The 25961-nt window shown below is 34.1% G+C and overlaps 1 protein-coding gene across 1 annotated transcript in view; it reads right to left on the reverse strand.

The window, feature by feature from the left end:
• Positions 1-12278, reverse strand: part of SRD2 (snRNA activating complex family protein) — a 123976-nt gene extending 111698 nt beyond the window's left edge. The window contains exon 1 of the mRNA XM_089822418.1: positions 11787-12278. Coding sequence (XP_089678544.1) covers positions 11787-12071 — 285 coding nt within the window. The 5' untranslated portion in view covers positions 12072-12278. The remainder of the gene's footprint in view (positions 1-11786) is intronic.
• Between the last annotated feature and the right edge of the window lie 13683 nt (positions 12279-25961).

Raw genomic sequence — 25961 nt, forward strand, 5'->3', positions numbered from 1 at the left:
CTATAATATGAAACCATTAAACGTATATCGGCATTCACTCTTGCTCTCAGCATTCATCCTTGCTCTCGGCTTTCAAGCCTTTCAAACATTCGAACCCTCCCTGTTAGGTTATCAATTTAACTTGCAGAGACAACCCGATAGCAGTTATACTGTGCATACGGCTGAGTGGTCTTGCCGCGGGTCTCAGCTAAGGTTGGCGAACTCATCCAACACACCAAGCTACTTAGTTAATCGGGCAGAGTCATGTAAGAGTTCCAATACATTCCACAAACCATTTTTCATTCCTATCCTGGTTGGTAATGAATATGAAATTGCTCCTTAGTTGACGTCTATGTTCATCGGGTTTCATAGAAATAGCATAGGATGCTATGTCTTTGTTTCAAATAACAAGTGTATCATATCTCTTTCATTTCTATTTGAAAAACATAATACAAATAATAAGTCTGATGCCTCCCATATTCTGATTTTAAGTTGTCGTAATTTCTTTATATGAGAAAAGATAATATCTCTGAGTTCTTTTATGATTCAAGACAAGAGGATAACATTCCAGTATTTAACCATTACAGCCTGATTGGCATCTATAAATATCTCATTAAGTGAACACCAAGGAATTCACCAGGTGAAGATGCCAGTACGTGGTGAAGAAGTTGTAAAATATTGTTGTGATCTTTAATCTGATAAGACCTAGGAATCACCAGCTTGGAGGCCTGAATGGGGTGAGGAGGTGAAGATAACCGACAAAATGAGGTTGACATCAGTATTCATAAAAATGATACATAAAACATTTCTAGAGCTTATGCATGTTTCACTCAGGAAGAATGTTGTCAATTTTGAGATCTTTAAAGAATATAATCACAGAATGTGAAATAATGATTGTATGTAATCTTCTTGAATAATTGTTAGAGCCATCTGCTCTGAGAATTCCGGATACCTGGAACTCACCCGGTTGTGTAGCCGAGAAGATGGGTGATGAGGTGTGAGAAAGGAATCATCAATAATATGAACCACTATCAGTTATGACATTTCAATATTTATCATTTAATATGAATTAATTAATAGCTCATGCATATTCCTGTTATGGTGATCTCCTGCTGCCAAATCGTATGGTGTGTTATATATCATGATGCCCAGTGGATGGTAAGATGTTCCCTGTCAATTCCAGGTAGGGAGGGCGTTTCTCGTTAGAGATCGTGTGGGGATATGTTGTGGTCTAAGGTTGGGTGGTTAAGCCCCTGACAATGTTTCACATCATTCAAGATGTCAAACATGAGTGAGACAGAGATAAGCTATGCATTCAATTATTTATCAAAAACAAGTATTAACACTTTTATGATTAATATACAAGAAGGTAAGATTGATTGAGTTATTTAATTATTTCACTTAGATGCAAGAGATAGATTTTATGGATTGTTTTTCATTTATAAGAATAACGAATATAAGTATATGTTCTAATCTTGAGATACTGTCACAATTAAATAATTAGAAGGAAAGGAATCCGAAGTCCTAATAGATTGAGAGATGATTGGAACCCTAAAAGATACAGTGGTATTGGAACCCCTAATTGAACCCGTAGTATTGGAAGCCCTAATTGAATCTGTGGTATCAGAAGCCCTATTTGAACCTGTGGTATTGGAAGCCCTATTTAAACCCGTGGTATCGGAAGCCCTATTTGAACCCGTGGTATTGGAAGCCCTAAATGAACTGATGGTAAACGATGCCCTAATTGAAATAGTGGTATGTGATGCCCTAATTTTAAATATAGTAGTTTTTTTAATTGTAATCATCATTTGATTTTGAGATAGCGGATTTTAGGTGATAGTCGTCTTGTGATATTGTCATATTGGTATTTGTGGACTAACCCTAGTGGTTGCAGAAGCATCCCTAGTTTGATTTCGATCTCAGTTTTTTCGAGGTATGTGTTTTCAGTTTCTGTAGTAATTTCATTTGATGGTATTTCAAGTTTATAGTTAAGAAATTTTGTCTATCTGATTTTAACAATAAATCTTATTCACATGAACATGAATAATATAATTGTCTTCCCACGAAACGAAGTAATAATTGTTTTCTTTGAGTATGTTAGATGTTAATTTAGACCCAGGGAAAACGGGATGTTACATATGGTATCAGAGCACTGGGTTCAACGTTGAAACCTTGGGTCCCACACTATTCCTGAGAAAACTAAAAAATATAAATGTTGAAAAAGATTTATTTTGCATAACAGATATTGCAATTAGAACTTGGAAAAACACACTGGAAAAATCATTCAGAATAGCTAGGAAGGCTGAAATGATATAAAGTGGACAAATGTATAAACTATTTAAAAGATAAAAAGGATTGGCAAGTTGAGTGGCGGAGATTGGGTTTGTCAACCCAAATTTTGAAATCCTTGGCCAGGGTGGAATTAGGTTGTCCAGACGCTTCAATTATTTTGTCAAATAACTGTTGGGACTTCAATTAGGCAGATTTGTCGAAACAATTGATCTTTGTTGATTGTCCAAACGCTTCAGTTATTTTGTCGAATAACTATTGGGACTTCAACCCACCTGAATACTCAGATGGCAGGACCAGAATGATGTATATGCCTTATCCTTGGTGGGAGGGCCATTCTTTGTCAAGAATGAAAAGATTAAAATGGGTCCAAATGCCGAGGCTTGCGCAATCCAAACACAATTTATATAATTTTGATAAAATGTTATCTAAATCTGTCATGATCGGGTTTGTCGACCCAAATTAATGACAAAAATAAATTGTTACCTATTTGAACTTGAACTGAATGAAAACAAAACTGTGAACCATGATCCTTTCTGATGTTGGTTAAACGACAAGATCATTATGTGCTCTAGTAAAGAGTAAACACACTTGCATAACTGGAACTGTCAATACTTGTTTACAGTTGTAAACTTGTACGAAATGGGCATGGAAGCCTAAATCATAGAAATAGAAAAGATGAATTTCCAAATATTTGCAGATAAATGATGAGAATACTCGATAAGAATCTGATGAATTGTTTCAGATGTTATGATCTTGATTTGATGATCTTGCATAGTATATCATGTTTTTACCCTTTGACACACTACTGTACATGTATAATACACATGCAATGTTGACTTTATATATTGAGTTGTTGTATATTACTTTGGAGATGAAGTGTATATTTGATGATTATTATAATGAAATGCTATTGTCATAAGATGGGCAAAGAGGCCAAGATTACGTAAATGGAAAAACATGGATCTAATAATCTTTTTTCAGGTGATCTGTAAGTTTACCAAGATGATCTACCCATTAATAAGTGCCTTATGCCAAATGGTATGTATAAGTGATTTAAATTAAGACCGAGAACTTGTTAAATTTCAATTTGGAATGTTTATCTTACTTCCAATCATTGAACCCTGAAAATTCTCTTAAATGAAGATATCAATATGGAATCAAACTAATGATATGGTAAGTGTCTACATGAGTATGACAGGGATACAGAATAGAATCAACTCAATTAAGCTAAGATGACCACAAGAATGGTAAGGAGAACTCAGTGTTTAAATTGCAGAGGTCATCGAGGACAATGAACCACAAGGAGAATGGTATGTTACATTCCAATTTTAAAATACTCCTCTATAATATTCGTTGCAATTTCAAGTTCATCGAGGATGATGAACCACAAGGGGAATGGTATGTTACATCCCAATTTTTGACCTAGCTTGAAATATAGCCCTTGAGGTTCGCATGAAGTTAGTTGGCAGTTTAATTTGATATAATCTGGCAAAATGGTAAGATAGTTGGTCGTTATGATTTCAAGTAAAGATGACATGTTAGTTGATCGTTAATCGCGAATTCATGGAATTAAGATGAAAGGTTAACTATTATGATTATTTATGATTAAATAATTTATTATTTAATTACGTAAAAATTCCTTGCAGGGAGCATGTCGAAGGGGTGGAAGCATTGTCAAAAAAGAATTAGGCAGGGCATCACCATCACTGGGCAAATGGGTAAAGGACCTAGCAATTTGAAATAGAATACATCTGCGGAACTCGCATGAGTTATTTAATAATTTAATTAAATAAATTTAGTTAAATATAAAACGTATCTTAAAAGGATTTTAATTTATCTTTCGTCATATTATTTTTAATAAATATTTAATTACGTGCATTTAAATATAAAAATGATTTGGCACCATTATCATTTAATAATTTAATAGTTGTACATTATAATAATGTTCGAATTATAATAATTGTATTATTATAATCTTTGAATTTTAATCTTCCAATTCTTCTTTCCAACTTCTTATTTTTCTTTTATTCCTTTTCTCTCTTCATGGTCGATTTTATAATTGGAATTCATATAAACTTCTTGGGAATTCAAATAGATCTTGTAATTGAAGGAAGCTGTAAGGTCTAGCTCAAGTCTATATTATGAAACCTTTAAACGTATATCGGCATTCATCCTTGCTCTCGGCATATAAGCCTTTCAAACATTTGAACCCTGCCTGTTAGCAATCAATTTAACTTGCAGAGACAACTCGATAGCAATTATACTGTGCATACGGCTGAGTGGTCTTGTCATGGGTCTCAACTAAGGTTGGCGAACTCATCCAACACACCAAGCTACTTAGTTAATCGGGCAGAGTTATGTAAGAGTTCCAATACATTCCACAAACCGTTTTTCATTCCTATCCTGGTTGGTAATAAATATGAAATTGCTCCTTAATTGACATCTATGTTCATCGGGTTTCATAGAAATAGCATAGGATGCTATGTCTCTATTTCAAATAACAAGTGTATCATATCTCTTTCATTTCTATTTGAAAAACATAATACAGATAATAAGTATGATACCTCCCATATTCTGATTTTAAGTTACCGTAATTTTTTTATATGAGAAAAGATAATATCTCTGAGTTCTTTTATGATTCAAGACAAGAGGATAACATTCCAGTATTTAACCATTACAACCTGATTGGCATCTATAAATATCTCATTAAGTGAACACCAAGGAATTCACCAGGCAAAGATGCCAGTATGTGGTAAAGTTGTAAAATATCGTTGTGATCTTTAATCTGATAACACCTAGGAATCACCAGCTTGGAGGCCTGAATAGGGTGAGGAGGTGAAGAGAACCAACAAAATGAGGTTGGCATCAGTATTCATAAAAATGATACATAAAACATTTCTAGAGCTTATGCATGTTTCACTCAGAAAGAATGTTGTCAATTTTGAGATCTTTAAAGAATATAATCACAAAATGTGAAATAATGATTGTATGTAATCTTCTTGAATAATTGTTAGAGTCGTCTGCTCTGAGAATTTCAGATACCTGGGACTCACCCGGCTGTGTAGCCGAGAAGATGGGTGATGAGGTATGAGAAAGGAATCATCAATAATATGAACCAGTATCAGTTATGACATTTCAATATTTATCATTTAATATGAATTAATTAATAGCTCATGCATATTCCTATTATGGTGATCTCCTGCTGCCAAGTCGTATGGCGTGTTATATATCATGATGCCCAGTGGATGGTAAGATGTTCCCTGTCAATTTCGGGTAGCGAGGGCCTTTCTCGTTAGAGATCGTGTGGGGATATGTTGTGGTCCGAGGTTGGGTGGTTAAGCCCTTGACAATGTTTCACCTCACTCAAGATGTCGGACATGAGTCAAACAGAGATAAGCTATGCATTCAATTATTTATCAGAAACAGGTATTGACACCTTTATGATTGAGTTATTTCATTATTTCACTTAGATGCAAGAGATAGATTTTATGGATTGTTTTTCATTTATATGAATAACGAATATAAGTATATGTTCTGATCTTGAGATACTGTCACAGTTAAGTAATCGAAAGGAAAGGAATCTGAAGTCCTAATTGATTGAGAGAAGATTGGAACCCTAAAAGATACAGTGGTATTGGAAGCCCTAATTGAACCCGTGGTATTGGAAGCCCTAATTGAATCTGTGGTATCGAAAGCCCTATTTGAATCAATGGTATCGGAAGCCTCAATTGAACCCGTGGTATTGGAAGCCCTAAATGAACTGCTGGTAAACGATGCCCGAATTGAAACAGTGGTATGTGATGCCCTAATTTTAAATATAGTGGTTTTTTTAATTGTAATCATTATTTGATTTTGAGATAGCGGATTTTAGATGATAGTTGTCCTATGATATTGTCATATTGGTATTTGTGGACTAACCTTGGTGGTTGTAGAAGCATCCCTAGTTTGATTTCGATCTCAGTTTTTCTGAGGTATGTGGTTTTCAGTTTTTGTAGTAATTTCATTTGACGTTGTTTCAAGTTTATAGTTAAGAAATTTTGTTTATCTAATTTTAACGGTAAATCTTATTCACATGAACATGAATAATATAACTGTCTTCCCATAAAACGAAGTAATAACTGTTTTCTTTGAGTATGTTAGATGTTAATTTAGACCTGGGGAAATGGGATGTTACACACATCCATGAATGGACATGTCCTACGTGGGAGACACATCCATTTGTTGACATGTCTCTCCCCTCCAAACAATACCTCAATCATTATTAGCGTCCAACCTAAGATAAGTTGTTATCCCTGATTGGTATAAGACAATATCCCTGTCAAAGCATAGTCAAGGCAGATTTCAATATATCGTGTACAACAAGACCATCCAGGAATCGCGGGAGGCACATTTATATTTGGTATTAATAGAAAACCGCCAGACATAAAGAGTTAACTATTTGTTTTATATATATAACGAATATTACCAAATGCCTTCTTTTATATTAACTTACCAGACTTTGTTAGAAAGAAAACCATTCGAAACATGTATGTTCCCTTTGCCATTTAAGCAAGTACATTGATTTGCAATGCTTTTGTATTATTTTATTTTATTTAAAAATCCAATATAATGAATTCAGTTGGCTACTTAGCCACTGGTCAAATGATCTACTCTTGTGGAGAACCGATCAATAAATGCAACGAAACTTCTAATCTTCTTGTGCATGCCGCCCAGTTTCCAATTTTATTTTATTTTAGTTTCCAATTTTATTTTATTTTTGGTCTAATTGCTGCTATTTATTTTGGACATGCAATTTGAACTAAATTTTTTGAAGTACTTGTCTAATAATCAAAAGTTTTCCTTGTTATGGTTTATATTATTGGGAATATAAATATGGAAATAGGAATACTTATTCTCGAATACTTATTCATTCTTGAATACAAAATGGAGGTACGTATTATTTGTTTTATATTTTTATTTTTTTGTTATATATATATATATATAACAAATAATTAACTCTTTATGTCTAGCGATTTTCTATTAATACCAAATATATATATAACAAATAATATATATATAACAAATAGTTAACTCTTTATGTCTGGTGGTTTTCTATTAATACCAAATATAAATGTGCCTCCCACGATTCCTAGATGGTCTTGTCGTACACCATATATTGAAATCTGCCTATATATATATATATATATATATATATATATATATATATATATATATATATATATATATATATATATATATATTTCATTTAAGTATTACTATTAACACTTTAAACAATATACTCATAACAAAGAGTTTAATCCTTAATGTATTTACATTTTAATATTTATGTTTATAAAATTAAAGCTATAAAACACTAACAATAAATGTTGCTAGATCCCCTTCCTCTATTGTAGCCACCTCTGCTACTAGAATCCCCACTATGCTCTGTGAGTTTGGATTCTCATTTGTGACCACTGATTTGAACTTCTTCCCTTACCTCTACCTCTGCTACTTGATTCATGCTTCTTTTTGTTCTTTTCTTGAACCTTAAGTGCTTGCTAATAACAATTATGTATTGTATTTGGGCTCAAAACATTGATTCTTGTATATTCCACCTCAAACCGTTGAGATACCTTGCAAATTTTATACTTTCATCTTCCAACACCTTGGACCTTAAGCATAATTTGTGAAATTCCTTTGTATAGGCATTTAAATTCAACTCTTTCTGTCTCAAGTTCTGTCTTTTCCTATGGAGTTGAATCTCATAGTCCTCTAGTAGATAGGTTTCTCTGATCTTGTTCACCATACCTTTCCAAGTGGCAATTTGATTATTACCTTCGTTTTCCCTTTTTGACTATACAAAATTCCACCAAGTCAAAGTAGCTCCCCTCATCCTGCACTTGGCAACCTTAACTTTTTGGGCCTCACTAACACCCTCACACTCAAATTGGTTTTCCAACCCTTCTATCCACTCCATCACCAAATTTGGCTCCATCTTGCCACTAAACAGGGTTATCCCTTCCAAAGCCTTACCACCTAATGCTTTCAAAGCCTTCAAGAAAGGTTCTTCAAGTAATCTAGGGTTTGGTTCAAGAAATTTATCTTCCTTTGAAATTTCTTTACCCTTATGCTTGGTTTATTTCACCTTCTCACTGACTTCATCAGTCTTCACTTGGACTTCACCCAACTTGATTTCAATCTCTGCCAACATTTCCTTGAGGAGTTTGTCTTCCACCTCCTGTTCTAGGACCATTTTGGCCAACTCCACATTAGTTACCATACTGGTTTCTCATGTCGATTCTAGTTCTAACATATAGCCCAACTAACCCAAGTCTTTTAGGGCTCTGATACCAAATTAATAGAATCACCCTAGTTATGCCTCCTACTCAATGATCCTAGGTTCTCAACGAAGTCTTGATGAGTTCTTGATCTCCCAAGAATCAAGCTAACTCAACCTTGCAAACTCCCTTCCTAGGATGTTCTACCAAGATTACAGTGCCTTCACCCTTACTTAGTCTTCACCTTAGCTTTCAAGTAAACCAACCTCAATGTTATGTAGTGTGTCTTGCAGGGGTGTGGAGGTCATGAAATTCCACTTGGTTCATTGAACAAGGTACAAAAAGCTCACTTCTATCCTTCTTTTGCTTACCGGTCTCTTTAGTCCTTCAATTAGGCCTTGTAGCCTTTTTAGGCCTCAATTAGCCCTCTATTTCTAGTTTTTAAAGCTTGACTCACAAACTTCCAAAGGGCTTTCCAAACAAATGCCCAATTTAGATACCCTTCTTAAAACCCTAAAGGATTTTGTAGGTTTCATTCCTCCATGAGTTTCGTACATGCCCTCACACAAAAATGAGGGTTTCTAGGCTATTTCAAGGCTTCTCTAACTAGCCACAGGTTTGAGGCTTCAAAACTTGATTAAATGGATTCAACTATCCTTCTAACTATGGAGACACCTTGTTTAGTCTCCAGCCAACATACTTTAATCATTGGATTGATTCATCTAATCACCTCCTGCAAGAATCAGCTATCTGATGTATGTATCCACCTAGTCAGGTTATCAGCAAACTCACCTGGGGCAAGACCTTAAAATTCAATGACTGCATTTTCTACGCCCAAACCAAAAACATTGTATAGTACATTGGCTTCTCTTTCAATCCCTGAAAAGCCGTCAAGATTCAACGGTGGAAAATTAAGAAGAAGCCATTTTTCTCCCCAAACCCTAGTTTGGTCCAGAGAATGCCAATGAACTTTGGATTTTTATTGCACAAAACAAAACTGAAAGAAGACAATCTAAACTATCTATCTACAGTGGAAAATCATTAGTTTCAATCCATATCATACAAGATGCACAAGTTGCAAAGAGACTATACACAGTTTTGTAGTAAACTGTAAAGCTTTTCAATATTCAATTTTGCAAAGTGAAGCAACCAACCATGCTCAATGCATGAGGAGGTTTATATGAGTGTCCCCAAACTGTTTCAATTGATTTCAAAGTGCTCCCAACTATTTGGCACATTTTTGCATTTTCTTGCCAAAAGTTGTTAAGCAACTTTTCAAAGTTGCAAAGTTGTCATTGACAACTTTTTGCAACTATGAGCAACTTTACACATATCATGCTTCCTTGCACCAAAAAGGTGTATAAACATGTTTTAAGGTATTTGTAGCCTATCTAGACTGTAAACATGCTCTCCTAGCACTTAGACCAACTTTTTGCATACTTAGCCAAATTTGGCACAATTGTCATATAGTGCAAATTGAACAACTCTTGGCCAAACTTGCCACAAGACAAACTCAACACACTAAATCAAAACAAAACTCAGACTAGGCTTCTCAAATAGCCCTTATTACCATCTAAACCAGTCAGAGGTCTGACAAGCCAAAATTGATAGGGTTTTCCAAATAACCCTAGGGTGCTCCTGCACCACAGAGACATCTTTTTCTTCATTACACCTAACCTAAGACAGGTGGGTCATTGCTTGAGTAACAAGATTTAAAGCTAAGACTTCATCTGATTTGAAGAGTTGCTATGGCCATTGTCATGTTGAATATTGGCTGGAATAGAATTGAAGGATTTTTAGCTATGAGTGAATTCAGAAGAAAAGAGTTCAGATCAAAATAAGATAACATTTACGATATATCAGTGCCTAGAATGATAGAAGCAATTCAATCCAACTCTTAGAGGCAAAAATATTTAACCATGTGGCAACACTACTTTGATTATGGATAGGGATTTTGCCATTTATAAGCAAATCTTTGGCCTTTCAGTTGTTGTTAATTAACATGCAAGACATGATATAAAAACATATATAAGGAATTGTGTGGATATGAAACAGAACTCGAAAGGTAGTGATCATTGATCTATACAAAGAGAATATTTTCCAAAATGGAGGAAATTGAATCGCTAAACATTAAGTTTGACTATTATAGTAGCCTCTTTCTTAGAAATACAATACACCAATGTTTTATTAACCATTTTATGCTTTGAAAGGGAATAGATTTAGACAACCACATTCTCTATGGTTATACGTAGTGATTTTTCAAGACCAAAGGAAAACTAGTTCGGATCTTTTGGATATTCAGACAAGAACAAACATGAGGAAAGAAGAGAACTTTTATGATTACAGTAGTGCAAAGATTCTGTGAGGAATAATACATATTTGAATACAGGTGCTGTTTCCATCCATATTTCATAAGTAGTGGTAGACAACAAGCCATCTCTAGTGAATATGAATAATCCACTTAGCACGTGTTAAATCTAGGTAACTCACAGAAGTAAAGCATGGCATTATCCAGAAAACAAACCTTTCCAGGACCACTCCAGATCAAGAACACATAGCCATGGAGTTTCGAGCTCTCTAGCTCATACATTATCATACAAGTAATGTTTCATAGTATATCAGATTTATGTGACATGTCAGAATCCAGATGTGTCATTTTGAATCAAACTTGACCGATCCATAATGAAGAATATATTCAGAAGGTTAATATTGAGATTGCCTAGCTACATATGATTTTGTGAGCAGATAAAAATGGGTTATCTAGGTGCATTGGCCACTTTTAATCAACAACAATGTATGCTAACCTCTCCATCTTACCACTCTAACCAAGCACATAGCACCAGTGAGCTATCCCCGTGCATTGGCCATCTTCAATCAACGCCCGTACTACGCAATCCACCTTACCACTCTCACCAAGCGCGCAGCATTAGTTTTTCACTGTTGTTTTAACAAATAGTAGCAATTACGTACTCCCTTGATATTTTTATCTGGGCACTACTGATATGATAATTCGCATTAAACAGCGTAGTAAAAGGAAGAACTGGGGAAGAAAATAGAATAATTGGTTGAATTGCGGCCATTTTCATCGCAAATGCATATAACACATACTTCAAGTGATGAAATATATAGATATAAACTAGGTTTAGAAAAACAGAAGTGTGATGTATATGTATATGTATATGTATATATCTCTGTGTGTATGTATATATGTATATATATTAGATTTAGAAAAACAAAAGGTATGAGAATAATTCTTACAGTTAACTGTTGAGTAACGGATGCTTGAAATTGTGGAATACTTGTATAGGGGCTGACCAATCCGGGCATGAAAAGGGGTCCGCCTCGAGCGCCCAGCATAGAACCCCTCGGCTCTGCTTCTTTGGCCTGTAATTGAAGAGAATCGTTAACATTTTCCTGGTGTTGAACTTGTGCTGAACCTGACGATGGACCTTCCCGATTATTAGCATGTGGACAGATTATATATTCATTTGAAATCGCTGTCCTCGCAGCCTCTGATGTTAAGCCTGTGGAATCCTTGTCCATTGGCGTTGTTTTCCGCAATCATGTAAAAGGTTGATGTTCCTCTATTATTCTTCCATCGCGAACAAGGTACACACTCTGACTCAGATCTATTAGTGTGCCAGGTGACACATTGCAGCGTAACAGGGCTTTAGCAAAGAGCTATATCTGTGCGTAAGAGTTTGCAGGGGTTTCCGGTGGGCTTTTTGCAACCCTTGGCTAAATAGCCGAAAAAATGCCCTGACAGGTTTTTTAATTTATTAATTATTTTTAAAAATATTAATTAAAAAACCTGTCATGTCAGGTGCTTGGGCTCTTATTTTAAGGGAATGATATGATATGATATGATAGATTTTAATGACATCCATGAGACTAAATTAGTCTATGGGACCCATGCAGTCACCCTCCCGAGTCAGAAGCAGAATTAGTCAGTTGCAAAGTTTTGGTTAACTTGGCTCTCCTTTCCTGAAGTTTGATAATCAAATTCATTGTTCCATGAGAAATTAGAAGTTCCATGAGAAATTTTTTTGGGGGTCAGAAGATTATTTAAAATCTTTTCCTTCAAAATAGTAGCGCTTATGTTTTTAGTCCTCTCAAATTGAACGGGTGAAAAAAGGTGGGATGTGACAAGTTATGCTCATTCTTAGGGAAAAGTTATGCCACCTGACAAGATGTGCTCATTATTTCCCACTAAAAAATAAAGGATTTATTAAAATATTTTAAATTTTTAAAATCTTCTCAACTTCCACAAATTTAGTAGCTAGAATTTTTAAACCACAATACATGGGACCACTCACTTTTAAACATTCCAAAAAACTCTCAACAACCACCGGCTCTATTTTGAAGGAAGCCCCCTCCATGGGACCCTAGCCTTTAGCCTTTTTTTTCACCACTGTATGTCATTAATTTTGTATGTTTGTTTGCTATTAAGATTTAATAATGTTAGTCTATGTTTCATGAATAGTAGTGGTTCCTAATAATTTATTTCTTATAATAATGAATAAAATACTTAAGATTATAGGCAAAAGTCTACAAACGCCACGGTTATTTGTGAGTCTCTCATGTGGGAGGTCTTCAGTTTGAATCTACCTTCACTTAACATATAATAATAATTAATTTCAACAATAATAATAATTAATCTAAAAATAAAATACTTATGATTATATGTAAATATTTGTTAAGTCTTATTTATGTAATATATTTTATAATTTTTTATTAAAGTGGTATTAAAACTTGATATTTTAAAGAGTGTTACTAATAATTTTTAGAAACTCTCCTAAGCATGTAATGTTGGCAATTTTCATTGTCTTGTATTCTCAATCATTTTAAGAATTTTATGGACTTATCAACCACTTATCTTGAGGGTTTTGATAGATTTTTTATTCAAGCATACTGATTTTTCATTAGTAGAATTAAAATTATTAGAATTCCACAATCTATAAGAATATTGTTGTCATTTCTAGATTTGATTGTGTTAATTTTTTTACATCAATGTTTATATCACGTAGTGTGTGTTGGATACAATTGTTGATTGTGTATTGTCTTTGATGTTACACAAATGTCATATCAGCCATTAGACAATGTCTACCGAGCTCAGATGGTTAGCAAAGCAATTTATAGTGACTACCGAGCGTTCCTGAACATTACACAGTAAGTTAGCTCTTACCGAGCTCACTCGAGCATCAAAGGATTTTGTAGCAGAAAGTTAATGTTAACCGAGCTCCCAAGGTTAACAAAGGGAAAGTCAATGACTACCGAGTTCACCCGATCATCGAAGAGAAAGTTAGCTTTTACTGAGCTCACTCAGTAAGCGAAGGAAGGTCAGTGTTTACCGAGTTAACTCGATCTCCAAAAGAAGTTGCAAGGTTTGCGGTGTTTACCGAGCTTCACTTGGTTAACACTAGGGAAACCATTCTGGAGCAGTGGTCACTGAGCTGGGTCGGGCAGCGAAGAATTTTATTGTTCTAAAGAATTAAGTTCAATTGTTTTGTGCAATGTTTGTAGCCGACTGATTTAATATTTTTTAGTTGTTGTAACTTGTAATTGAGCCGACTTGACAATCTGTAAGGTATATATGAAAGGTCAAGTTGTGAATTCATGTATATGTAAGAGTGTGGATGCATAAGAGTGCGAATGTATGGATGAAAATGGAATGAGTGAATATTGAATATATGAGCGAATGTTGTGGAAGGATTAGATATCCTTATGGAGCTGCAAAGTTGTATTCGAACAGTGAGGATCTAGTGAAGCAGAACAGAGATCTGTATTCAGCAAAGATAAGTTGCATATATTTCAGATCACTTCATTGTTGCTTTCTTATCATTGTAACAGTGATTTAAAATCTCTTAATAGAGTTGGTTTAACAGCCATTTTGTAAATCCTCTAACAAGGTGACAATTCAGTTGAATTGTTCTAAAGACCTCTGACAAGGCCACTCCTTACAAGGTGATTAAATCCTCTAACAAGGTCACACCTAACAGTGTGTTTTCTAACCTTTAACAGGGTTGGCTCCTAACAGGGCTCACTTCAAAAGAGTGAAAATTTGTGACTAGTTACTTGGTGGTTTTTCCCAAATTGGGTTTCCACGTTAATTCTGGTGTCTCTTGTGTTCATGTTATTTCATTTAAATGCATGCATGTTAATCACTTTAAATGCTTAATAAGTTAACAGAACATCTATCAAGTTTTAGCATTTATTTGTGTGGTTACCAAGTATCAGCAGCAACTATATTTTAAAACATCTAAGGATCTATAGATTTATTTTTGTGGTAACTGATTCACCCCTCCCCTCTCAATTACTCCATCTCTATTTTCAACAATTGGTTTCAGAGTTTTTGGTGCTTGCAGGATAAGATTTCAAGGATCTAAGCCAAAGATCAGGATGTCTTATAAAAGGGAAATTCCAAGACTTAAGAGGAACAACTTCTCAGTATGGCAAGGGTTAATGAGACTTCATCTAGCTTCTATTGGAGACACAGGACTAAAATACCTCGATGAAAAATATGCAGAACCAACTGGTACACTATCTGTCAATGATATTGTTGAAAAGAAGACCCACAACATTATGATGATAGATATAGCATCTGCTCTTAGTTATGAAGAATTTGATGATATCAAGGACTGCAAATCTGCTTTTGAAATGTGGGAAAAGTTCAAAGAGATCTATGGAGGAGATGATAATGTTAGAAGAGCCAAAGTAGAAAGTCTGAGAGGACAATTTGATCAAATGAGAATGAGAGAGGATGAAAACATTGCAAAATATGTTGAAAGAGTCAAAACATGTGTCAGTGCAATCAAAGCATCTGGAGGAGATATCAAGGAAGAGATAGTTATAAGTAAAGTTCTCAGAACTCTACTTCCCATTTATGCAATCAGAGTTTCTGCAATTCAAGAAAGAAGATGTGAAGCAAATCATAAGATAAACCTAGAGGCCATAGTTGGAAGATTAACTACATTTGAACTAGACAACTTTGACAACTATGTTCCAGCTTCCAAGAACATTGAATCGGCATTTGAAGCCAAGCTTTCACTCAAGGAGAAAGGCAAAAAGAAAAAGGAATCTCAGTCAAAAAGTGAAGATGAATTAGACCAAAGTTCAGACAGTGATCTTGAAGTAATAGAAGCCCTTCTAGCAAGGAAATATTCTAGAGGCAGAAGAAAATACAAAGGTAAAGTACATCTAATCTGTTTTTCATGTGAAGAAGTTGGTCATATTGCTGCTAGGTGTCCAAACAAGCAAAATAAAGATGAGAAGAAAGCATACAAGTTCAATGGCAAGAAAGACTTCAGATCATTCAAGGATAAAGGTAAGAAAACATGTTTTATGGCTAAAGATTCTAATGATTCTAATGATGAAGAAGAAGATGAAATTGTCTACATTGCTGTGAAAGATGAGTCTGATAATGATGAGGAAATGGAACTCATTTCTCATATGAGCAAAAATGATACATGGATCATAGATAGTGGTTGTTCTCATCACATGACTGGTGACAAAACTAAGTTTGAATACTTTGAAGACTACGATGGTGGTAGTGTAAGATTTGGTAACAATGAACCTTGTTGTATAAAAGGAAGAGGGAGAATCTCTCTAACCAAAGAACTATATATGTGATAATTCCTATTGGGTAGAAGGACTAAAGCATAATTTTTTAAGTGTGGCACAGCTACTCAATAATGGATTCAAAGTAGAATTCATGCATGGTAAAGCAATACTGTTGGATGGCAAAAGAAAACTAATTGGATCAGGTACCCAAACTAAAGGTAACTTGTTCTATCTTGAACTAGATGAATGTTCATGTTTCATTGCTCAAGTTGAAGAAAGTTGGTTATGTCATAAAAGGTTGTGTCATTTAAATTTTGATAATTTGGTAAAGATAAGCAAATTCAAGAAAGTAAGAGGCATTCCTAACATAAAGAAACCTGAGGTCGGTCTATGCAAAAATTGTCAGATTGGTAAAATGGGAAAGACTAGTTTTAAAAGTAAAAACTATCAGTCTAAAGATATATTAGAAATTGTGCATACTAATTTATGTGAACCCATTGGAATTGAAAGCTATACTAGAGAAAAGTTCTTCATTCTTTTTGTTGATGATTACTCAAGAATGATGACAGTCATGTATCTAAGAAACAAATCAGAAGCATTTGAAAAGTTCAAATGGTATTTGGCCAGAGTAGAAAAGGAAACAGGGAAAAGATTAAAATGCTTGAGGTCAGACAGAGGTGGAGAATTCATTTCACATGAGTTTAATAACTTTTGCATTGAAAGAGGAATCAAAAGATAGGTATCAGCCCCTGGAACACCCCAGCAAAATGGAATAGCTGAAAGAAGGAACAGATCCATCATGGATTGTGCAAGAACTTTAATGATTGAAAAGAGCATTGCTATCAAATACTGGAAGGAAGCTATCAGCACTACAATTCATACCCTGAACCGAGTACAGCTGAAGAAAGACTCATTCAAAACCCCCTATGAGTTATGGTATGGCTATAAACCTAATGTAAGTTACCTTAAAGTATTTGGAAGTGTATGTTACATTTTGAAAGAATTTAGAAAAGGAAAATTTGATGTGAAAGGTGATGAAGGTATATTCTTTGGATACTCATGCAAAAGTAAGGCATATAGATGTTTGAACTTGTCTACTCACAAAGTCATAGAAAGTGCACGTGTGAAAGTTGATGAGTTTGCAGAAAGGACTGAAGAAGAAAGCAAAAGGGAACTAGAAGATTATAAAAGGTTTGTCTTCATTGAACCTGATACAGTATCAGTTACATCAGAGAATCAGGAATCTTCTACTCCCAAGTCATTTGTAACCGAGTTACAGGAAGTTCAAACCGAGCCACAACAAACCAAGTTAAATTCAGTGTCTACCGAGAAAGTGTCTATCGAGTCTTAAGGACCCGAGCCAACATCTACCGAGCAAATGTCTACCGAGCCAGAATAGACAGAACCTGAAGTTGAAATGCAAGAGGATAATAATGAAATTAATTTAAAAGGCAAGGAACCTATATTAGCTAAGTATGTCAGGAGACATCATTCAGCAGATCAGATCATTGGAGATAAATCTGAAAGAACCATGACAAGAAATAAGTTGAAAGGTACTTGTTTACTTGTTGATTTTGAACCTAGAAATATCAAAGATGCATTGGGAAATGATAGTTGGATTGAAGCTATGAATGAAGAGATAGAACAGATAGAAAAAAACAAGACATGGACTCTTGTACCTAGACCTAAAGACAAAAATGTGATTGGAACTAAGTGGGTATTTAGAAACAAGTAGGATGAAGATGGTAAGGTATCAAGAAACAAAGCTAGACTAGTATGCAAAGGATATGCTCAAGAAGAAGGAATGGACTATGGAGAAACTTTTGCTCCTGTTGCAAGATTAGAAGGAGTCAGAACCTTACTAGCATATGTTGCTCACAAAGGATTCAAAGTTTATCAGATGGATGTCAAGTCAGCATTCCTCAATGGTATACTGGATGAAGAGGTTTACATTGAACAACCTGAAGATTTTGTTGATCTAGATAAGAAGAACATGGTCTGCAAATTACACAAGGCATTGTACGGTCTGAAACAAGCCCCTAGAGCATGGTATGAAAGATTGCATAACTATCTTATTCAGATTGGTTTTCAAAGAACTAATGATAACAGTAGCTTGTATATAAAGGAAGGACCAAATAATAAGATTGTCTTGGCAGAAATATTTGTAGATGATACTGTTTTAATAGGGAATGATGATCTTTGCAAAGAATTCTCAGAACAAATGAACAAGGAATTTGAAATGTCTATGTTTGGAGAGATCAAATTCTTTGTTGGTCTTCAAATTCAACAGAATAAAAATGGTATCTACATCACTCAATCAAAATACATCAAGGAGATATTGAAAAAGTTTGGAATGGAAGATTGTAAACCAGTTGAGACTCCTATGTGTACTGGATCAAAACTTACCAAGGAAGATGAATCAAAAGAAGTAGATCAAACATTGTATAGATCTATGATTGAAAAGTTGCAGTATGTAGTTCATACTAGACCAGATATTGCCCTTGCAGTTGGTATTGAAGCAAGATTTTCAGCAAAACCAAGAGAAGATCACATAATGGCAATCAAAAGAATAATGAGATATTTGAAAGGAATTGAGGATTATGGTTTATGGTACAAATTTGGAGGTAATCTAGATTTAAAAGTGTTTACTGATGCTGATTGGGCAGGAAACCTTGATGATAGAAAAAGTACAAGTGGAGGTCCATTCTTTCTTGGAAAGAGGTTGGTTTCTTGGATAAGCAAAAAGTAGAATTGTATATCCCAATGTACAGCAGAGGCAGAGTATGTTGTTGTAGCAGTAAACTGTTCTAATATTGTTTGGTTTAAACAGTTGTTGGAAGGCATGAAGATGGAAATCAAAAAACCAGTTGTTATGTTCTGTGATAATACAAGTGCAATCAACATATCTAAGAATCTAGTGATGCATTCCAAAACCAAGCACATTGCAATAAAATATCATTTTGTCAAAGAATTGGTGCAAGATAAGGAGATCATATTATAATATGTTCATACAAAGGAACAAATTGCTGACATATTCACAAAACCATTACCTAAGGATGCATTCTTGTATCTAACAGGTAAGTTAGGGGTCACTCCCCTATCTAAAGTTCACTAAAATGAAGTTTTAGTGATGCATCAACTCATACCAGGTTGAAGATCTATCAGTTGATGCAGCATAATCAAGAAATATTGCATATGAATCAGTACTAAAGGTACACTGAAATTCATTTGAGTTGAGTTGTCTTTAGCATGTGTTGTCAAAGAGGGAGAGTTTTACTGTCATATCTCTCTGAAATTTGTTTAAAATAAAGAGTTTGCTCTGTAATTACTTCACAGAGGGAGATTACTGTAAGAGGGAGAGTTTTCTATCTTAAAGGGAGAATTGTTATGTTGATATGTTGTGTTTCCATATAAGAAAAAGACTTATTTTCAAATTTCATTCTATTATGACATGTTGTGTTGCCATCAATGCCAAAGAGGGAGATTGTTGGATACAATTGTTAATTGTGTATTGTCTTTGATGTTACACAAATGTCATATCAGCCATCAGACAGAGTCTACCGAGCTCAGATGGTTAGCAAAGCAATTTATAGTGACTACCGAGCGTTCTTGAACATTACACAGTAAGTTAGCTCTTACTGAGCTCACTCGGGCATCAAAGGATTTTGTAGCAGAAAGTTAATGTTAACCGAGCTACCAAGGTTAACAAAGGGAAATTCAATGACTACCAAGTTCACTCAGTCATCAAAGTGAAAGTTAGCTTTTACCGAGCTCACTTGGTAAGCGAAGGAAGGTCAGTGTTTACCGAGTTAACTCGGTCTCCAAAGGAAGTTGCAAGGTTTGCAGTGTTTATCGAGCTTCACTTGGTTAACACTGGGGAAACCATTCTGGAGCAGTGGTCACCAAGCTGGGTCGGGCAGCGAAGAATTTTATTGTTCTAAAGAATTAAGTTTAATTGTTTTGTACAATGTTTGTAGCCGACTGATTTAATATTTTTCAGTTGTTGTAACTTGTAATTGAGCCGACTTGACAATTTGTAAGGTATATATGAAAGGTCAAGTTGTGAATTCATGCATATGTAAGAGTGTGGATGCATAAGAGTGCGAATGTATGGATGAAAATGGAATGAGCGATTATTGAATATATGAGCGAATGTTTTGGAAGGATTAGATATCCTTATGGAGCTGCAAAGTTGTATTCGATTAGTGAGGATCTAGTAAAGCAGAACAAAGATCTGTATTCAGCAAAGATAAGTTGCATATATTTCAGATCACTTCATTGTTGCTTTCTTATCATTGTAACAGTGATTTAAAATCTCTTAACAGAGTTGGTTTAATATCCATTTTGTAAATCCTCTAACAAGGTGACAATTCAGTTGAATTGTTCTAAAGACCTCTGACAAGGCCACTCCTTATAGGGTGATTAAATCCTCTAACAAGGTCACACCTAACAGTGTGTTTTGTAACATTTAACAAGGTTGGCTCCTAACAAGGCTCACTTCAGAAGAGTGAAAATTTGTGACTAGTTACTTGGTGGTTTTTCCCAAATTGGGTTTCCACGTTAATTCTAGTGTCTCTTGTGTTCATGTTATTTCTTTTATGCATGCATGTTAATCACTTTAAATGCTTAATAAGTTAATAGAACATCTATCAAGTTTGAGCATTTATTTGTGTGGTTACCGAGTATCAGCAGCAACTATATTTGAAGACATCTAAGGATCTATGGATTTATTTTTGTGGTAACTGATTCACCCCTCCCCTCTCAGTTACTCCATCTCTATTTTCAACAGTGTGATCTGAAACATTGATGTAAAAAAAAATCTCTGTGATTTGAAACATTGATGTAAAAAATCATACATAATCGAATCTAGAAACTACGGCAATATTAGTCGATATATCAAGTTGACAAACCATGTGATGATAAAACTCTCTCCTCTACACTTTAAGATCGATAAGGTTTAACAAGGTATAAGAAGATTCCAAAGTTGATAATAATAAAAAATACATTTATTTAAATTATTTTGAAAACAACAATAACTAAATTGGGCTTTTGAGAAGACAAAAACATATATTTTCATATTGTTAGACAAATTCATTTTCATGTTGTTATAAAACAATAGTCTTTAAATATATGTCAACACATGTATATGGGAAAAGGGGAAAGACTAAGTAAATATGCTTATTTGTATCATTAAGAGAATTGTGAATGAATTAACAAGATAAATTATAAGTTTTGAAGATTTGTAAGTCATATTTAGAATAACGTAAGAGGAATCTAATAGATCAATGTTTATATATGTGCAAACATGATCATAAACGTGTTACCTCAAAAAGTTCATATTTATACTCAAGCTTTAAAAAACTTTGATTTATTGAGCTTTGTGATGTGCAAACATAGTCATAAACATATTATCTCAAAAAGTTCATATTTATACTCAAGCTTCAAAAAAATATGATTTATTGAGCTTTGTGATGCAAAACTTGTATTCTTGAGTACATTTGCATTTACTGAATTTTATTAATTCATAATTATCTATTAATTGTGCATAAAAAAATATGTATATTAATACTTGATTGTATAATTTAGATTACAAAACAATTACTGCAAATATCTACTTGGAAATATATGACTACTATTTCCTAAAACAATTGAAATGAAGACAATGTTGCTCTCAACACAAAATGAAATTCATTACTTTAATTATCTAAAAAAGGAGGCATGTGTACCATTCCAAAAGATAAACTCAAGAAATAAATGTCTTTCTTCCTTGTTATATAAAAAATATTAAATTTTCTTATACCACTAAACTACATAAAATATACACCCCTTATTACAAGTCTAGTATTTTTTATTTATAGCTAAATAACAAGGTTCATCTCACTTAGATAATAGACACTTATCAAACTTACTCTCATTTAGTTGAAACAAGACTTGTAAAGGTGTTACTTAAGTCTAGATTCTTTGAGATCAAAAGGTAGATGAAGGATTGACAATTATTACCAACGATACTTGGTGCACCAAGTGTCATGCCCAAAACTAGGGCAAAAACACAACAACATTTTTTTTTCATTTTTTAAAGTAATAACAACTATGTCAAACAAATACTAACATTGAATTCATATTGAAAGATGGCGACATGATAAAGTGAGTTCAAGTCACAAGGTTTAGGTAACAATTGAATTTGGATTACATTATATGAGGATATAAAGTCGATATTCAAACATGGGTTTGAAACCCTAAGTTATAGTGCTACGAGAACATTCAAGTGGATTAAGTTGATTGATTAAACCATAGTTTCATGTTTAATAAGGTGTGACATCATTTTTTAGGAACATTTGATCAGTAACATGAGTTATTTTAGGTTCAATATAATACCTCTAACCCTTATTTCATCACACTAGTTCAATCCCTTGGGTGTACTAATCTACACTTATAGGTTTACCTATCAATACTTCAACACTTGATCCCAATTATCAACATAACTCATTAGAACTAATTAAAATATTAGATATTTATCATAAATCTAATTACAACATACAATTGATCATCTAACATAATCCTTCTAATCTTTGCAAGTTATCTAATCAACTTTTATCTATATCACTTCTAACATTAACAACCTCTAATAATCAAGTTACTAAAACCTTATATATTTAATTAAATATTATTTTTTATAACTATCATCCTAAAATCATTAACATATCAAGTCATCAATTGATAATTCAACATTATATAAACTTGAAACCACAAATTCATTTACATAAATATCTAAAATCCAAAAACAATTACTAACCATTAATTTCCTAACTAAACCAATTTCATTCCTACCCATTACTTATCTACTAAGATGATGCTATATAATAGCAATTATTATTATCCCCTAACATCAAATTTTAAATCTCTAAATACAAGTATAAATATCACACATGACCCTAAACCCCTTTCCATTATATCCTATACATATATATTTCACTTACTAAATACTAAACAATCACTAATACATGCTTATTACTTAATAATTCTAACTACACTTTACTAATTTAAACATCACATGCCTTTGAAATCACCATCATAATACTCTATTAAAAAGGAACTAAACTTAATTTGGAAAAAAAACTAAACTAAATTAATTAACAGCTAAACAACTACCCAACACCCTAAGCCACTTGGCCACTACCCAAACCCATCCTCAAGTCTTGGGCATGCATCACCAAGTCTGGGTGCACTTACTTTCAAGGACTGGGATGTCCTTTACTTGGGAGAGCACACCAGCACCTTGGAGAGTGCATGATGTAATGAGGGAAGGCCTTTTAAAAAGATGGTTAGAGAAAAGGTAAGTTGAATGTTTACTTTGGGTTTGTTTTTATAAGTTTATTTGTTGACTTTGTTCCCTTTTCATGTGCAGGTCTATGTGGAGTTAATTTGGGAGGAGGTTGAGGCAAGTGGGAGGTGGGTCCCATGTGACCAACCTCTCCCATTACTTTTAAAAAAAAAACTAAGGACATGAAACCATTAATGGGAGAGGGGATATAAAGGGTCTTATGCAAGCAACCCCTAACAATATATATTAGTTATTTCTTAAGTTATTTAATTTTAATCATAACATATATTTGAGGACCGTAGACTAAGGAATATTCTCTACACTTTTTGTGAGGAGAATTTTCATTTACCCATACATTTTCCAACATCATAGCATCATGTAGATGCATAATTTGGTTTTATGTCAACATATCTTTTATCTCTCTCTCTCTCTCACTTTTGTATTGGCTCATGGGGTTTAATTATATGGGTATTTTAAATTTTCTTATAGGTTGACGGGGGTGATTTAATGAAGTGTTCCAATAATTCAATTAGGACTTTAGATCTATTGGTAAACCATTTGATTTTCTAGGTGAGGTTAAAGTGCAATATAGGATGGATGTATGAATTTGAACATTGAATCTTTAACAAGAAATTTTAGGAAAACTATTCAAAATAGATTTAAATTTCCTCATGAAAGGCCATGGTCCCATTAATGTCAATCCCTCATTCTTTCATTGTTGGAATTAAATATTTCAAAGATAATTTATGAAACAAATAACTCTTGCTAACTATGTTAACTCAATGCATTTGGAGATAAGAATTGAATTGAAATCAAGTGAAACATTGTCACATAATATGCACCTTCTCATACAATATAACTTCATTCCTATTATCAATTATGAAAAATTACAACATTTGATCCATTTCATAGATCTTCATCAAGTTACAAATCTATCTTCAATACATGAATGCAAGATACAATATAAGATATCATAATGGAAAAGTTTCCAACACAAATGACTCGAGAACACCATCCAGGCTCCAAATCCAAGCTTTCTCCATCAATAAACTATTCAAAATCTACAATTACACATAGAACTAACCATAGAGAGATCACCTCCCATCCTAGGTCTCAAGGAGACCACCCATCGAGCTTGGAGAAACCATAGGCAACCAAGTGACAATCAAATCTAGTCCACAATAATACAACCACAAAAATAACACCCATCCAAGGTATACACAATGGAATTCACCTTGAATCCATGACAAAGGGGTGAAGGTGGACTACCATGTAGGAGATTGCCAAATGTAAAACATACAAGAAACATGTCTTTTCCAAAGCTAGAATTCACATACAACTTCCATACTTTCTTCTCCTTATCTCCCCTATAGTAGGATCAATAATATTGGCATGCAAGGGCTCATACACCTTGCATTTCTTCCCTCTTCTCTCCATCAAAAGAGACTCTACACTTCAATGGAGTCCAACCAAATCCTTCCCCCATACTTGGACACTTCTTCCCTATCCAAGGGTGAGCAATGTCATTACACCCATCACAAATTCCCTCATAGAAAATCAAAAAGATGAACAAAAAAATAATGAAATCAAGCCAAAATATCATTCCCTTACATTACAACAACACCAAAATACATGAAGCACTATGAAAGAGAAATAATTCACATGCTAGTCTATTTGCAAACAAGAACAAGATTTACATGGCAATGGAGGTGACTAACCTTCACAAGTGTTATGGTAAACTGGTGTTTAAGAAGAGCCCAATCCCTTTTTCTTGCTCCAAATCCAAAACCCTAATGTCTCTAAAAGTAGAGAGTGGGTGAACACCCAATATGTTCTCCAATAGCCTCCAAAAAGACCTCTAAATCCTACACACCCACCAACATTAAATTTATAATTAACCCTTAGTCCTTTGGCTTTCACTTATCCCCTATCATTAATACAAGATTGGAAAGGAGTATGGGTTTGGGGATAGATAAAGAGCCCACTCAATTCTCGCAACATGTGGGAGATGAGATATTAAAAGGGTCACCAGGGCTATTAGGGGGTTCTAGTAGTGTTAGAAATGTCCCTAACTCGTACCCCTAACACTTAGGTACTTAGATTTTACTAAAATTAGCCCCTTGACCACTTTTTGGCCTTTAGAAGTGACTAGGAAAAAAATGAATCCAAATAATCTAATTGGTGGGACATTATAAGTATCTCAAAACAAGGGGGTTTAATTAGGTTCCTAATAAGTTAGTTTGGTTTAGGATTAGATTTCCAACCTTAGTAGACATGTCGTTACATGCACACATGACAAGTGTCAAGTGACACTGTAAAATCACATTACACAACATCTGACATGTTACTAATTACATATGAAAACACCTAATACATACATACAAATTATGACTGCAAATTAAATCACTTAACAATGAGGTTTGAATCTCTTCATTAGATTCAACCTTGGTTTTATAGTTTGCACATATGGTTGGTTATTGTTTCTCCGATAAATTTCCATGGTAACTTTCCTACACACTCAATTTGAATATCAGTAGCTCAATAAAATCACA

The sequence above is a fragment of the Cupressus sempervirens genome, chromosome 3 (genome assembly GCF_028749045.1).
Source record: "Cupressus sempervirens isolate cs-2001-9-10 chromosome 3, ASM2874904v1, whole genome shotgun sequence".
Lineage (NCBI taxonomy): Eukaryota > Viridiplantae > Streptophyta > Pinopsida > Cupressales > Cupressaceae > Cupressus > Cupressus sempervirens.